The following is a 16,266-nucleotide window of genomic DNA, read 5'->3' on the forward strand; positions in this document are numbered from 1 at the left end:
AAAACAAACATAAAAATTCTAAGTACTGGACAAATATTAGTCTTCAGAGTTCTTGACTTGGACAAGTGACCAGCCAGACCAATATGTTTAATTACAAACCAGTCCATTTCATGAACGTGCAACAGCAAGACAGGAAAATAGTTGCTAGCACACACTTGCACTCACAGCCACATGCTATCATGCTGTTAGAGTTAAAGCTCAGCAATGTCCTGAAGTAAAAGGGGGGCCAGCATAACATTTAATGACAAACCTAATCAGACATTTAAATCACCCTCAGTTGGCTGAACGTTGACATTTTAATGACACTAACAACGGCAAAATAGCTGAAGCTAAAGCTAGCCGGAGCTCATAAGCAACAGCAAGCTAGCCTTGGTATGAGCAAAGGATCAAAACTGTTCAAGGAAAATGAAGGAAACAACTGAAAAAGAGAAAAAAGCAACGCTGTTTACAGCAACTCAGTTTCAGTTTCATCAATTATCTGTATGTTTTTCCAGCAGCCAGTAGTTATTTGAAATAAAGTTATTTCATTGAGAGTTGATCCTATAACTTACTACAGTTTAGAGAGAAAACTAAAATGTAACAATTAAGAATATTGCCTGTTTAATGCATAGGTTACTCAAAAAACATAATTTTAAAACAATCACTTTTTGGTATGGACCATGTATGTCTCTTGCTTTTAGCCCATGTACTAGCCAAGAGCAGTAATAGTAGATTAAATACTACAATGTATTATAGTAACTTCAGAGTATACTCAGCAGGGAAGCTGTGACCTGTTTGACACATTTTTTCTGCCTGGTTAACTGCAAATGTCATCCTAATTATGTGAATAATCAGCACATCCTAATGAGATAAAAACACAGAGGTACTTGAAGGAGCATTAAGCAGTTAATACACACAGCCATGATGGGCTTCACATCATTAAAACGGTTTGAACTCGAGTTAAAGGGGGGAAGGCGAGAAAAAAAAAAGTAATCGTTTGCACACAGCCATGCAAAGTTCCAAAATGATTCCCAACCACAGGAATGATAACCAAACTAAAAATAGATGTATTTGGACAGGAAAGATCCTGTAAGATCACTGTGGTTTTTGTCAGACTGCTTTAACCACACACCCCAAACTCCCACTCCAGTTCCCAGTGAGAACATCCCACTGTCACGATTCACGAAGCTGCCGGATATCACAAAATTATTGCTCAGTGACCAATGGCAGCCCTGAACACATGTAACACTGTGACACAATAGAGATGATGGGCTCTCCCTTTGAACTGTGCATCTTTAAAAACTAGTTCACTAATTCACAAAGCAGTCAATGTCATGGCGACACCTAAAATGCAATAATAACTTTAGATTATGACATTTTTAAACACTTCTTAATAGGAAGTAGACACACTATGAAAAAATAATAATAAAACACTCATAAAAAAAGAGAATTTAACATAGGAGGGTACTTTTTCTGTCAAAGAAAGACCAGAGGACTCCTGGTTCCCACATGGGAACATTACAGGTGATCATCTGGGAGTAGACAACTGGGTCACTTCCATTTTCACAATTCCTCTAAAGACAGGCCTCGAGGTTAAAGAAAAGAGAACAGTGACAGGTTGGACAAGATTTGAAGCTTTGGTCTTTGCTATGATGGTTTTTCTCCACTGATTATTCTCCATGCACTCTGCCCTGTACACTACATTTCAATACACATTTTACTCTTCCCCTCTCCCTTCGCTTCTACTCCAGGGTGTGTTTGATGGACTGATGTTATTATCTGTATCCCCTTCATCCCCGTCTTCAAAGCAGGGAGCTGGCTGTATGTATCAAGCTTTCGTGCGCTTAACAGATGCCTCAGGCACACTCCCAGCCTCGCTCAGGCTGGGAGTGTGTGTATATAATAGACAGCCTAATTGATAGTGGAAATAACAATACTGCTCCCTTGATTATCTGTACACGCCACAGTGGAGAGAGAGGTGCCGCATGTTCTAAAGCAAATTAAGTTTAGGAGTTTATGTGGCATCTGTAGTCAGGTAAAAGAAATGTATCAAACAAAACATCAGCCGGATGGCTTCTGAAGATACTACGCTACTGATGTAGGTATCATTTCAAAGAAGAGATTGCATTAACTGCAATAAACACGCACAGTGCTCATTGTACAGTATATTCATTTTATTACATTTAAAATTTTCCACTCATTATGTAGCCGATGAGGGTGCCTGTTTGATATAACCAAAAAGGTTATTAGTCTGTGTTTCTGTACATAACAACAAAACTTACCAATCTGCAGATCATTTAACCCACTGAAAATTACAAATAATACAGAGACAGTATTTCAAATATCAAAACAATAATGTGTATTTTTAAATATAAAGATCCTCATTTTAAACTTTATTTCTTAAAAAAAAAAAATTAAAAAAGAAGTGATGATTCTTTTTAAAAAGGAAATAAAACTAGGGTTAGGCTGGTGTTAGCTCTTTGCTGATCTATCGGCTTCAGCATTTATAATGGCCGATAAGTGAAAATGTTGACATTGCATGGTTTGTTCACAAGGGACTCTCTGCAACTTCCTTCATGGCAACCTGCTTAGAAAGCCACAAACATGACAACCAGCTGATACAAGCAGAGTCTGGCAAACCGAGAGAAGTAAATAAATGACCACAAAAAACAAACGTTAAGGAAACCTGTTTATGTTTTGCATTTCTCAAGGAAAAAATATTCCATGACACATTCGAATATCAGATTTGTAAATCAACAAATCAGGACAGGTATCTGTCTAAAAACAAAACAACAACAAAAAATCCTATATAGGTCGGAGTTTATTTGTAATGTTACAGGGCTAAGGTTCAGTATTTCAAAAGTAAAGGAAGGGAGTGTTTACTCCTCTTTGAATGAGTACACGAGCAAACAACTGAACAAGAGCACTGTGAGACTGCATCTCCACCAAGGCTAAACATTCCTTCCATACCATGCATGAATTACGTCCTTGGACATCTTGGTCTGGACTTTCTAAGGAAGAAGATAATGTGCGACATGCATATGATGTGAAAGATCCACTGTCCCTTAAACCACAATGGCAATCCATGCTTCCAAAATTACCTAAATTCAGATACAGTTCTAGATCAACTTCTAAAGTTCACAATTTCAAAGTTTAGCCAAGCTCCACCTCTAGATAGCTTTTCCATGCATCCATATGTTTTTGAGTAATACTTGCAAAGAACAGATAAACTGTTGTGAAAATAGATATATGGTACTTTTTAAGTAAAAGAGAAGCCAACAGCAAAACTGCAAGGTGTCACGTAAAAATCACAAAAACGTCCTAGAGTCTGCTGTCCACCAAGATTAGAGTAAACAACCACAGAAAGAAAGGAGAGCTGCTTGCCATGATTTGAACACCTAACAAAGTTGGGAGGAGGAGAACACTGATGTAGGTTCTACTCAGCGTCAGTAAGAACACATTACTCATCAAGGTTACTTGAACAGAATCATACTTTCCATTTACTGCATAATCAAATCCTAACAAAGTTAATTTTTCCAACTGTACTAAACCGCAATAGTATTAAACTGACTTAAGTTTGTATTGATGGCTAATCTGTTCTATAATAATTCAAGCTGTAAGGACTCGAAAACTTTACACCTCTTTTAGACCTTAAACACTGAACAGCAGATGCTACACTTCCATAATATACTAGCTATACCCTCCATTTAAACTAGCTGAACGCCCCCTTTTTCTTCATCCTGTTTCTACTTCCTGTTTGTACTTTTCCAAAATACTTGAAGCTCATATTTGATAGTAACATTTAATCTCCAGGCAATCTATAAATAGATTGTTCTTTCATCATGCCAAACTCTAGATAACACTCACAGGTTACACTTCGTGACATGTTTATTTTCCCTCTGAGCCACTTCCTCCATAATCAGTCTGTCAGACTCTGCTTTTCTGCAGAGCAACAAACAGCGCTGTACTTGTTCTGTTCAGTCGAGCAGAGCGCCGATACGACGTCACGCTCCGCGTCTGGAAGAAATACTAGAGCCACTCCACTGGAATTCCTCACTTCCCAGTACTGACTCCCACTTCTTTCTTTTGTTTAGTGCGTATGTGCGTATGAGCACTACTATAGCCTCTGTGTCCAGCTCCTACATAGCGACATTGTTGTCATAGCCACGTAAAGTTAGCTGCAGGTCGAGCACTAGAATGGACTAAATTACATTTGAGTATTAATGAAAAGTTTTAAAAAGAGAAAAACCAATAGAATAGAATGAGATAAACTGAAAAACATACTATACAAATAGAACAAAATACTTTGTTACAGGAAAATTGCGATTGGTGGACATCAAGGAGACAGGGTGATAGTTACAATTGTGTATGTTGTGTGTCTGTCTGCACGTGTATGGTCCTCTGCAGAGACCATGTTGTATTAATAGATTACATGATTCCTGTGGACGCTAACAGTGGACTGTCAAGAGCACATTTTTACCCATTTTAGGCAGACCAGTGTGTGAACAATTCTCAAGGTTCTTAAAGTGAAAGAGCCAAGTTCCCAGGAGGTGCATCCCTCTGTATTCATCTTATTATTCTTATACAAGAGGCTACTTTACTTCTGCAATAAATCTCTTCTCCATAAGACCTGTTGCCACTGATTTTCAATCAAGTTTTTGTGTAATATGGCATACCTCAGCTTTTTCTCCCAGTTTCCCTTCCTTAAAAGTTTCAAGCGACTGTCGAGCTTTTTGACAGTCAACCTTCCACTGACACCATTTCTGATGAGGCTTCAGTGAATAGTCAATGGATCACCTGAAGGGCCAGATGCATCTCTCACGTTCTATGTCAGGTTTATGCTGGACCCGTTTCCTATTTCTTAAGCACATGACTTTGACAAGACATGACTTCCAATACTGTTCGTCTGCTGCAGATTTTGTTTAGGGCTTTTTTGGGCTTGTGATGTTTCCTGTAATGTTTGCACTGGAATGAAAATGAGTTAAAAAGCAGCCAATGTCCAAAGAAAAACTTTGAAAGACCTTCAGAAAGCCTGGAAAACTCTTGCTTAAGACCACTTCCATTCCAAGAAATTCTGCTTCCTTGGATTCAAACTATACAGAAATAAGACATGGCTCGATGCTTTTGCACAGTACTGTGGGTTATTAAAGGTTGATTTATTAAAATCACAGCTAACATTAGGAATGAAACCAGAAATGCCCTTTTATGCAGCAAGTAAAACACTAGGAAATAACAGAAGTCTTTAAATAACACATCTGTACCTCTTCCACATCAACCGTGCTGACTCTGATGGCTCCAGAAACCAGCAGTGCTAATTCATCTCATTTAGTAGAGGAAGGCCTACTTTCTCCCCCCACAGTGTGCTCCCAGACCATTTAGCAAGTACAGAAGATGTTAAAGAGATGCTCATCACTTTTGTCTCTTACCTCTTTCTGCTTGTGTCCCTAGGAGACTTGTACAGTGCTAGCATTACCACAAGCATATAGATGGAAGAAATGTGAGAAATCTTGTGCAGGCCTATTCACAAAGCTTTTTCCCCCCACACAAAGCTGAATTACAAAAAGCTCCACGTTCCACTAAGAGCTGAGTTACTAAAAGACTCCTGCCATTTTCACAAAGTACTATCCAACTGTATGAGCCCTGCTTAGATGCTGATTTACAAAAGCAACTGTTCTGTCTTAACTATATCAGCTTTTTGTCCCTGTTCATCACAGAAAGAGCCAAGTGCATTTTTAATGATCTGCCAGGTATTAATTATTTAGCTGCTGGTGGATTTACTGATCTGCGGCCAAAAGTTAATGGTCTGAGCTGCTATTTCCACTTGATTTCTGCACACACTGAGGGCTGGTGTTTAAAGTCAGAGATGTCGCTGGATGGATAAATAAGTGAATAAATGACAGAATGAATGAATGACGCATCGGACAAGTAGCAAAGGAAGCTAGTGGCTGTAGATTGAGCCACTGATCAACACTATCAGCAAAGTAGCAGCCACTTTGGAGCTACACAGATAAGGCAACTTTAAAATCGTCTTTTAAAACCTCGATTGCTCGACTCCCTCAAACTGTATCCAAACTTACAAGCTAAGAGTCAGCATGGGAGATTCATTGTGAGGATATCCTTATCGCCAACACGCAACATACACATCCTTAGAAATTATAGGGAAAAAGGTGTTTCCTTTTGGCAGACAATCGTGACATGTTTCTTCATTATAAAAGTAATCCTACTAAAAGGGCCAGCAGGGCACTGCCAATATGAACTGCTAACATTCAGCTCAGCATATTTTTAATAACAGAAATTCAGCCAAAATATAAATAAATCCTTACCAAAAAAAGAAAAGCAATCACAGTGCAACTCCCCGAGTCCGATTTATTCAGCTCTTGTGCAACCTTTACAAAACCCCGCCGAGAAGATCACACAGCCCACATATTGGGTTAATGCCAGACACTGCACTGGCAATTATTAATAAAACCTGATAAATGTTACCAGCTGGATGCTTTACACACACACTCCACTGCCCCTTCTAATCAGATCACACACTCAAGCCGTTTTTACACGTGAACTCTTAATGAAGCGCTCCTTCATGTCTAGAAATGTTCAGGGCTGCTGTGCAATCAGCCTAAAAATCAAAGTAGTGAACCTTGAAAAGACAAACTATGCAGCTACAGACAAGTGTGGGAAAAGCAGGAAGATTTTTGACGTTCTTAGGAGAAATCAGCAGAGGTGGGACCAAGTCATTGTTTTGCAAGTCTCAAGTAAGTCTCAAGTCTTTATCCTCAAGTCTCAAGTCAAGTCTCAAGTAATGTCAGGCAAGTCAGAGTCGAGTCTCAAGTCACTGGTGTAAAAGTCCGAGTAAAGTCACAAGTCTGAAACTTTGAATTTCAAGTCCTTTCGAGTCTTTAAAAAAAACAAACGAAAAAAAGCATGTTGCAGTTATGCTAAATGTAAATATTAGACCATGTAATTTTTTAATCTGTGTTTTTCTCAACACATGACAAAATAGTGAACTTAGAAAATATACACAAATTGTGAAATTGCACCTCTTTAAAATGCAGCTCAATTAAACTTAGCTCCAAGAATAATTTTCACCGACAGTTCTGAGATAAGCTGCATGTTATTCTTGGATGCGGTTGTAGGACCGGCTTTGAAATCGCATGACAAAAATATCATACATAAATAAATGATATTTTTTTTTTAAATATCATTTTAAAAAAAAAAACTGCATCACCAACGTAGCCTGGAAAACATTTGCTAGTTAGATGAAGTCAGCTATCTCATCGTAGCATATTTATATGCATATTTATAATCATACGGTTCTTGGAGTGAGTGCATACACTCATGAAGTTTAGTAACTTCAGGTCACTGCAACAAGCCCAGGTACAGTTTACCGACGGATGGGTGCAGGACCTTGAAATGCACCGTGTAGAAAGTAAAGACCATCGTACGTATCATAAGTTTACCAGTCTCACAAATCGTCGTCATAAATACACATTCCTTAACTGTTTATTAATATAACCTTTGAGCTCAACGGTAATTAATTAGTAGTGGAAATAATTTCTGGTAGCATCACAGAAATGTAGCAGTGACAATAATATTGTATGCTGTAATCGTACTGGGCAATTAGTGATACAAAAAACCTGTTTTATCCTGTGAATAAAAGTATATGTTTTTGTCACTGTACCATAATAACAGAAGCGAAACGCAATATTGTGTCAGGACAATTCACTATTTATGCACAATAAACACAATAAATAAAGGAGCATAGCGCGACAATTTCTGTTCAGCGCCAGACTTGCTTGTAACCTATATCACCAATTATGTTAACTACAACAGCAGACTGACCTTTGTGTAAATGCTTGGAGCAGACTAACCTGTGAGCTGGAGGGTTCTGGGACGTTATATTTGATCTTTGAATGGCTGCAATCCAGGCCACCCGTCGCGTCTTTGTCACTTCGGAAACATGGCTCGAACAATTTCTCTTCAACGACGTAATCCGATAACAACCGATCTCTTTACCCGTCGGCTTCCCGTGGCTGTCATGCGACCGGCTATTGCAGTTAATAATACAACAGCTTCTTGACATTTTTGTGTTTCTTTTTATCGCTGTGTGACTGATTTTAATTGAAAGCCTGCGTGCGCTAGTACCGCTTGCCACGAGTTCCCAGAATCCTTTGCGGTTCTACCCGTGAATGACGTCACATTTTCAATCTCTATATAATATGCATGTTAAATTTTATATTTTGGGTAAAATATCAAGTCTTTTCAAGTAAACCGGTTCAAGTCCAATTCAAGTCCCAAGTCATTGGTGTAAAAGTCCAAGTCAAGTCACAAGTCTTAGAACATTTTTTCAAGTCAAGTCTAAAGTCATAAAATTAATGACTCGAGTCTGACTCGAGTCCAAGTCATGTGACTCGAGTCCACACCTCTGGAAATCAGTACATTTCGATAAATGCAAGCCTTAATGAAACAACATGGTTTGGCAGCATCAGGAGTTGACTCACCAATACTCTGTTCTCCATCTTGTCTCCTTTGATCTCCAGTTTGACTCTCTTCCGCAGTGACAGCTTCACTTTTCTTCCCACCGCATCCCTCACGCTCTCTACACAGAGGAGGAGAGAAGATGTCAAATAAGGAGTCAAATAAATAAGGAGTGACACAGACTAAAGTGAGAAAATTTGGGAAAATGCTGTTAAAGAAATTGTAATTCCCTACAACAAGAGAAGAGAAGAGAAGAGAAGAGAAGAGAAGAGAAGAGAAGAGAAGAGAAGAGAAGAGAAGAGAAGAGAAGAGAAGAGAAGAGGCGGCTTTTAATGTATATTCTTTTTCATTTGTAGTCTCTTTCCAACTTTGCTTACGCAGCAGAGAAAGATCAGTGTACATCAGCCACAGGGGAAAAATCCATCATATCTACTGATTAGGAAAAAAAATGATGAAATATTTAAGTTCCATTTTAATATAACAGAATATTGACTTTATTCTAGTTTTCATTTAATTATCAGATCATGAATCCCTCTTCTGACGACTGAGACGTTTAACGCCTACTTTCTAACACATAAAAAGAAAAGAAAAGAAAAAACATCATTTATAATATAATAATTTCAATTATTTCAATTATGCATGTGAGTATATCCATACCCGTTTGAACACAGGCCCACAGAGGCTTAATGCCGAGTGTATGTTTCCCGTTACAGACTGATTATTCACACCCAGCAGAAGTGTCAACAACCAGCGAACAGGCTCAAACAGGAGAACTGGGTCAGCCCCCTCTCCACGTTAATTCACCTAAAACACAGTCACAAATGCAGTCTGCGCACATGCGTCTGACACAGACGGGGATTCTGCATGTACATCTGTGCTGCGCATATCCTCGCCTACGGGCTTCCTCACACCATCATAAGATCAAAGGAAAAGTAATAATTAGGTACGGTGCAAAACGGTTCATCTGCCAGCCTTGAGCTTCCTAAATAAACTTCACTGCAAGTGTGCACCATTTCCTGCTGCAGCACTTTTGCAACCTCAGTGCAGAGACCTGAGAGTCACAGAAAAATCTCTGCGACTCTCAAAAGGCCACAAATGTAGGCCTTGTATGTTTTAATGGGTCTGGGCAGATTTTGGTCTCAAATCACTCGTGTCGGACTCGGATGTAATTTTTTTTTCTGCCAATTTAATGTAGCTGTGACAGGATTTCTTATTTCACAAGGCATTTGTTTTCATTTGGTAGGTAGAGCATGTGTGCTATAGGTCACACCAGTTTAAATTGGAGGTGGTGGGGAAATGAGACACTTATGTCATTGCAAAAGTGTAAACAAACTACTGAGAGCTCCATAAATTAGTTGGCTAATTTATTAACTTAGTGTCAAACCTGATTTGTTGCTTCACAAAGCCACTAATAAATACACTCATGACACAGTAGGGGAAATAATTATTTGATCAAATGCTGGAGGAGGAGCTTGTTAATAATCTGACTGCAGGTGGGGCTGCAATTACCAAGAACACCATTAGTAACACACAACAAAGTAATGGATTGGAATTTTTCAGAGCCTACAAGGTCCCCCTGCTCAAGAAGGCATGTGTACAGGCAGATTCTTTGTGTATGGCTCAAAGAACATCATCCCCACAGTCTAGCATGGAGGTGAAAACATGCTTTCAGGCTGCTTTCCTGCTAAGGGTGCACAACGACTTCACAGCATTGAGGGGCCAATGGACAGGGCCGTGTACTGTAAAATCTTAAAAAAGGTCCTCCTTCCCTTAGTAACAGATGGGTGTCCAGCATGACAATGACCCAAAACATATCACTAATGAAACAAAGGAGTGGCTGAAGAAGATAAATACTAAGATGCTCGAGTGGCCTGGCCGGTCTCCAGATCTCAGTCCTATAGAAAATCTTTGAAGAGAGCTGAAGCTTGGAGTTAACAAGAAGCAGCCAAGAAACCTAAAGGACTTAAAGTTTCTGTGAAGAGGAGTGTGAAAAAAATCCCTCCTGAGATTTCCATCACTGTACTGTTTCATCTATAAAGAATTAAGAAGACATCATATATCAATATAGAGACAAATAATCATTTAAGTCATTTTAGAGCCAGTTTGCTTCAAAAGTGAGCAAAATTGTTTTTCCTCTCTTCTAAATGTTTAAACTTCTGTGTGTGAGAAAATAGTGACATGAAGCAATTTTATGGAAAGAAAGAGCATTTTAAATATTTAACTCACTCTCCAAAAAGATCATAGAGATGAAGGTCAAGTTTACTACCAGCATCAGCATTGCGCTGCAAACTTTCTCCTTCTGTTTCCTAACTCTCCTTGCTGACGCAGCCTTGCCTGTCTGGTTACTTTAGGTGTGTAATCAGACGAGTAACTGTTGCCCTAACTTTGAATGTGTCTGAGCATGTTTCAGTAGAATACATTTTGAGCACGAGCTCACTTATTCTGAATATGTCCACTTCAATATTCCATCCTCAAAAGGCTGAAACTCAAAGTGTCCTGACCTAATCTGCTCACTACCAAGTAAGTTAAACGGAAAACATGAGCACAAGCACTTGACATGTCCTGTTACTCAGCAGAGAACACTCTGAGTTCATGCAACAATTTTCCATCTGCAGCATCATGCTGAAACTCCTTGCACGATGCCAAGAGTAATGCTGCATGATACTGAATCATCACCACCAACAAAGAATGGCTGGTTATACCCAGACGCAGACAGATTCCTTATATTTAGTGTGCAGAGTTGGGTGAATTAGTCAGCAAACATCAGGGAAATTTCCCATTAAGAAGAGGAGGAAAAATACCGTCTATAACAAACCCAAACACTGTAAAAACCTGCAGAAACTGTATTTAAAAGTGGTTCCAAGTCTCTGTTAAAGACATATATGTTTAACAGTTCAGGGAAAATGTAAACAAAATAGCTCAAATTAGTTAAAAGGTCAAGTATGCAAGAGTTCCACTGAAATTCCTGCAATGTAAAATTACACTCTTTCTGGCTTCTGTCCTAACTGGAGGCCAGGGTACACAGAAAATAACATGTAAAAACTGTGTTAGGGATCTATAGTATAAATGATACACGGCTAACACGTGACCTGACAGCATTTTCCTAAAAGCCTCCTTGACATTCTCCACTGCTCCTGTGTCTGGCAATGAGAAAATGAACCCTGCTTGAGATGAATGATGAAGTTCATTCAACATTACACCTGGATGTCAAAACCTGACCTACTTTCTTAAACAGAAACCCTGAGCCAAGGGGTTTCCAGACTCACACAAATGAGGAAAGGGGATCATGAAAACAAGGGTTAGAGTAGAGCAGCTACCAAGAAGGCTAGAGATGCTAAAGTGGACCAGGATGACTGTGAGTTAAAATTATGTGCAGAGGACTGACAGGCTGACCACACACATCTCAACTATCTGGCTCTTCTCCCATGTAAACATTAACAGAACAAGCACCTTGTGGCAGTGCTCCGCGTATAAACATCTCCAAGCTTAACTGGAGATAAAGAATTTGCAGTCTCTTAATAACAGCAGTCTGCTTTAGGGAGAAATCGGTTTAGTATTGCTATGATATTGAAATGAATGAATTTAAAAGAAAAAAAAATAACCCTGTATACATATTTTTATACTGTGGTTGGATATTTGTGCCTTAGCACTGCACTCCAAGTGTGGCTGCATTATAAACACAATAGATTTTATGGTTACAATACTATCAGTAAAACTTGTTACCATGCGGAGCACATGCACGCTGTGAGTTAGGAGGATGAGAGAGAGGGTATCGGTGATTGTTCCAGCCTGGACACACAGCCACAAATCCGCTTTTGTATCTTACCCAGAAGCTCTTTTGGGACCTCCGACACTTCCTCGCTCATTTTGCTGAAGATAATATCCAAAACAACGATAAGAACTGGCTCAGCGCATCGAGAAGCCTTAAATTATGAGGGGAAATCGTGAGCGGAAAAAGAGGAAAGAGTCAGGTGGTTCCTCCGCCGCCGCTGCTGCTGCTGGGATTCTCCCGGTTACATGCTCCTCTTCTCTCGCAGTGTCCGGACAATGTATCCGCTTGTGTTTAGGCGCATCCCTTTTCAGTTTGGAGAGTGGTGAGGTAAAGGCTGATGCTAGGGAGGGAAAATCAGCTAGAGTCCTTTTAAAATCATGCTGAAACCCTGCAGCCTGAGCGCCTGGCCGAGATAAAAAGACCACCGCTTACACGCTCTCACACACACACTCTACCGTAAAGCTGTCGGTAATGGGCTACAGTAGGCTACCAGCCAATGGTGGGAAACGGGGCCCCTCCCCGGTCGGTGATGCGACAGCCTGGGAGCCGATGCGATTCCCAGAACACCGGCATGGCGTGGCAGGAGGGGGCGGCGGCGCTGGTGGTGTCAGACCGATATTAATGAGACTACAGCACCAGCTCCTGGAAGACTGGGACCTCTAGCGGTGCCAATCCCCATGTTTAACATCTGACACACAAGACTCCCGATGCAGAAGTAGCTAAAGCGCACAGCTTCGTTAGCTTTAGAGATTATGTATATATATCGCTTGGAAGTACATAAAAAATATATTAAAGCTTTGTTTGATGGTTGTTAGAGTCTTTTGAGGAAAAACAGCTATAGCATACGTCAAGAGTGGCAGGCTACATTTTATTGTGTGAAAGATTTAATTTGTAGGAAGTGGTTTTTCCAACAGTAATATAAACGGAGTGAGGGCGACACCATGTGGTAGCTCGTTGACAGTACAGATTGCTGTAGTGGTTGCACTATGTTGGATTCATATATATATATATATATATATATATATATATATATATATATATATATATATATATATATATATATATATATATATATATATATATGAAAGTGGAGTTTTGCAGCACTTTTTTTTAGTAAACTATAGTTGAACTATAGTTGAAATTTGAATATTTCAGCTTTTTGAGATTGTGTCAAACAATTTGGAGAATCAGGTAGAGTGCTGTAAAAAAGTATTTGTCCTCTTTCTGATTTCTTCCACCCTTGCTAAATCATAAGTTACATGTAGTTAACAGTTTTTGGAAGGCTGACCGGTCACAGTTAGACTCTTCATAGCTGCCCATACTTCCTCTTTACTTGCACTTCCTAAATCACTGTCTTTATTTCATCTGTTCTCTCTCATTTGCAACACACTCTTCACTTCTTATCATATATTTATCCTTAACCGTCAAAACCTGCTGCAAATCATTTCCAGCCCAATCTCTCCAGTCCTCTTCTCCTTCATGTGTAGTCTCTCAGTATTCCTGTCTGCTTTCATAATCTTAATCTTTGCAAACCTCTTCCTTCAAATACTTTCCTGAACTTCCTCTTTCCACCACCAAATCTCTGATTCCCAGAAACTATACCATCTGAAGTTAAGTACAGCATATACAAACAGTAGCTTTAGCAATGGAAACTCAAGTTTATAGAATACATATATACTTTATAAACTTGAGTCATTTTATGAGTACATATATACTTATAAAATGACAAACGATACAAAGAACATTCTGCTTTATCACATAACTTTGTAAAACAGGTATACAGTTTTTATAAATGTGTAACGGACTGCAGACTAGAGAGCATTGTTTACTTCATCTATTGTTAAGCTGCAGTTTGGGTTCTGCTGCTTAATCTCATGGAGTCTCTTCTTTAGTTTTTCTGCCATGGAGTTAAGATCTGAAGCTGTTAGCATGTCGGGAATCTTCCTCAGCTTTTCCTCCGGAGCCTTTGCCAGCCAGTCTATGATGTGATCCATGAGAGGCTCTCTCTGTTTGGGGAGACTGGACCTCTCTTCCGACGAGGTAAGAATGTATCTGTTGCAAGGAGACAATGGTTTAATTGGCATCTTTTTTGAATTTAGAGGTGAAGGAGTGCTGGAGAATAATCAAACAGACAAAGAGTGTGCTCACTTGGAAACAAACTTCTTGATTTTTCCTACACGCATCCTGTGTGCATGGAAGAATCCTGAGAGGAATGTCCTGAGAGTCTCACCTGAGAAAGTTTGAAATAACTTTGTAAATTTGGTTGCATTAAAAAATATTTTGTTTTTGGCAGATAACATTAATAACATACCTCCGTTTGCAAGACTCTCACAGGTGCCACACACGGTGTCAGAATAGGCTGAGCCAGTGAGGAGTACGCTCTGCCCGCTGGAGCACTCCTGATGTTTTACACACAAATCCACCACAGAAGATGAGCTGGAAAAATATCCCTCTGGACACGTTTCACAAACGGTGTTTGTCTGCTGTGTACCTAAGAGAGGACAACAGAGGACTTCAGGTCACTACATTCATTGGAAGTGTAAAGTGAGTTAGACATACTGATGTTTTGGATAAACAGAAGAAGATGGATGGATGGTTTAGTAGTTCATATTTATTAAATGAATACTGTACCTTTAGTTTGAACCCCGTATCCAGGGCCACACTCTGTGTGCTGGATACAGAAGTCATCAGCCGAGTAAAAACCTTCTTTGCACCGACAGATCCTGTTGGTTGTCGGGGAGCACTCTGTTTCCACCTCCAGGTTACCTGTGCAAAGGTCGTTGCAGTACAGACACCTGGGCAGGTAGTTCCACAGATCGGTGAAGTGGCCATTTTTGCACGGCTGACACTGTGTGGGTGTGGTGGCAGTGCAATGAGCAGACATGAACGTGCCCGGTGGACACTTGGGACATTTGAGGATTTCTCCGGTTACCGGGTCTCGGTGGTTAAAGGTGGGAACAGGATCCACCACTGAGGCACCACAGAGTGAACCAGAGAGCAGGAACAGCGCTGGCACGATAAACTGTGAAGAGAAATGACACGTGACATTATGCGAAAAATTAAAAAAACAACAAAAAAGTACGCTCCCAATATTACACCAGAGATAAGACATACTGAGTTCCCAACAAACATGTCGACGATGAACCCGCGTGTCTTGAAGTCTTGATGTCTAGTCTTAGGTTTATGTGTTGATGTTTAAATCACGGGAATTCCCCACATCTTTACCGCGATGACGCTATCCACGCTTGGAAAACATTGGCGCACGTACAGACGTTAGGTACGGTTCATATGCGGTCGCTATTCGTTTCGCCTTTAGGTGCACCTCGTAAATTCAGCCATCTCTACTCCCAAGGACATAAGGCTGTTTAAAAGGCTTTTTGGGGTCAATATGTTCCCGTTGTTGGGATAAACACGTGTCTTTAATAACTTTGTTGTTCTTGATGCGTTGTTTTATATAATTCAGTGCTGAAATCATAACAATAAGGTAGCTTCTAAAAGTGAAACATGAAAGCTATCACAAGGGTCTTGGTAATGTGTTAAATAAAAAAAAATATTATAGGATTTGTTGAATTACAAAAATAGACTTGTTTTGAGATGAAACTTTCAGAAGTTTTGAATTATATACAACATGGCATCAAAAAGAGTAACAAAGTCATTAAAGGTATGTTTATCCAAACAAAGGAAAATTAATCCAAAACAACAACCTTATGTCTTTGGGTGTACAGATTGATGAACTTACGAGGTGCACCTGAAGGCACCATGAATAGCGACCTCATATTAAACCGTACATAACGCTGTAGATGCGCAATTGTTTTTTCAAGCGTTGATGACATGACTACAAGTGGTTGAAAAACAGTAGTGGTGTGCGGATCGATACTGACATATGGATTCCTCCAATAACAGATATTTATCCTCTGGAATTGATTTTCATATTAAAATATCCTCATTTTATCAATTTAGGGGAAATTTGCAGTTGATTATCAGGACCATTGTGTCGATTGCTGGGAACTACTTCTTCTTCCGCCTGTCATAGTTATATG

General features: G+C 39.6%; 2 protein-coding genes across 3 annotated transcripts in view; both read right to left on the bottom strand.

The window, feature by feature from the left end:
* The window catches only part of LOC101480246 (F-actin-uncapping protein LRRC16A), an 89,676-nt gene extending 76,867 nt beyond the window's left edge, over positions 1 to 12,809 (bottom strand). For both annotated transcript variants that reach the window (XM_024804198.2, XM_076889776.1), the window contains exons 1-2: positions 12,281 to 12,809; positions 8,478 to 8,575 (exon numbers count right to left, since the gene is read on the bottom strand). In XM_024804198.2, the coding sequence (XP_024659966.2) occupies positions 8,478 to 8,575; positions 12,281 to 12,320 (138 nt within the window). In that variant the 5' untranslated portion in view covers positions 12,321 to 12,809. The remainder of the gene's footprint in view (positions 1 to 8,477; positions 8,576 to 12,280) is intronic.
* A 1,152-nt stretch (positions 12,810 to 13,961) lies between these two features.
* Positions 13,962 to 15,505, bottom strand: LOC105941237 (tumor necrosis factor receptor superfamily member 11B). Its single transcript, XM_024804111.2, has 5 exons — positions 15,341 to 15,505; positions 14,858 to 15,248; positions 14,538 to 14,717; positions 14,375 to 14,456; positions 13,962 to 14,278 (listed from the first exon to the last, which is right to left on the bottom strand). The coding sequence occupies exons 1-5, from the start codon at positions 15,356 to 15,358 to the stop codon at positions 14,038 to 14,040; spliced, it is 912 nt and encodes a 303-aa protein (XP_024659879.2). The 5' UTR covers positions 15,359 to 15,505; the 3' UTR covers positions 13,962 to 14,037.
* Positions 15,506 to 16,266: the final 761 nt, after the last annotated feature.

The sequence above is a fragment of the Maylandia zebra genome, linkage group LG11, assembly GCF_041146795.1.
Source record: "Maylandia zebra isolate NMK-2024a linkage group LG11, Mzebra_GT3a, whole genome shotgun sequence".
In the NCBI taxonomy this organism is placed as follows: domain Eukaryota; kingdom Metazoa; phylum Chordata; class Actinopteri; order Cichliformes; family Cichlidae; genus Maylandia; species Maylandia zebra.

Bases quoted from the DNA above. Each gene is read 5' to 3' on its own strand.
- LOC105941237 (XM_024804111.2), bottom strand. The intron at 14,718-14,857 runs GTACAGTATTCA...GTCCTCTCTTAG, and splicing joins ATACGGGGTTCAAACTAAAG to GTACACAGCAGACAAACACC. The intron at 14,279-14,374 runs GTGAGCACACTC...TCCTTGCAACAG, and splicing joins ATCAAGAAGTTTGTTTCCAA to ATACATTCTTACCTCGTCGG.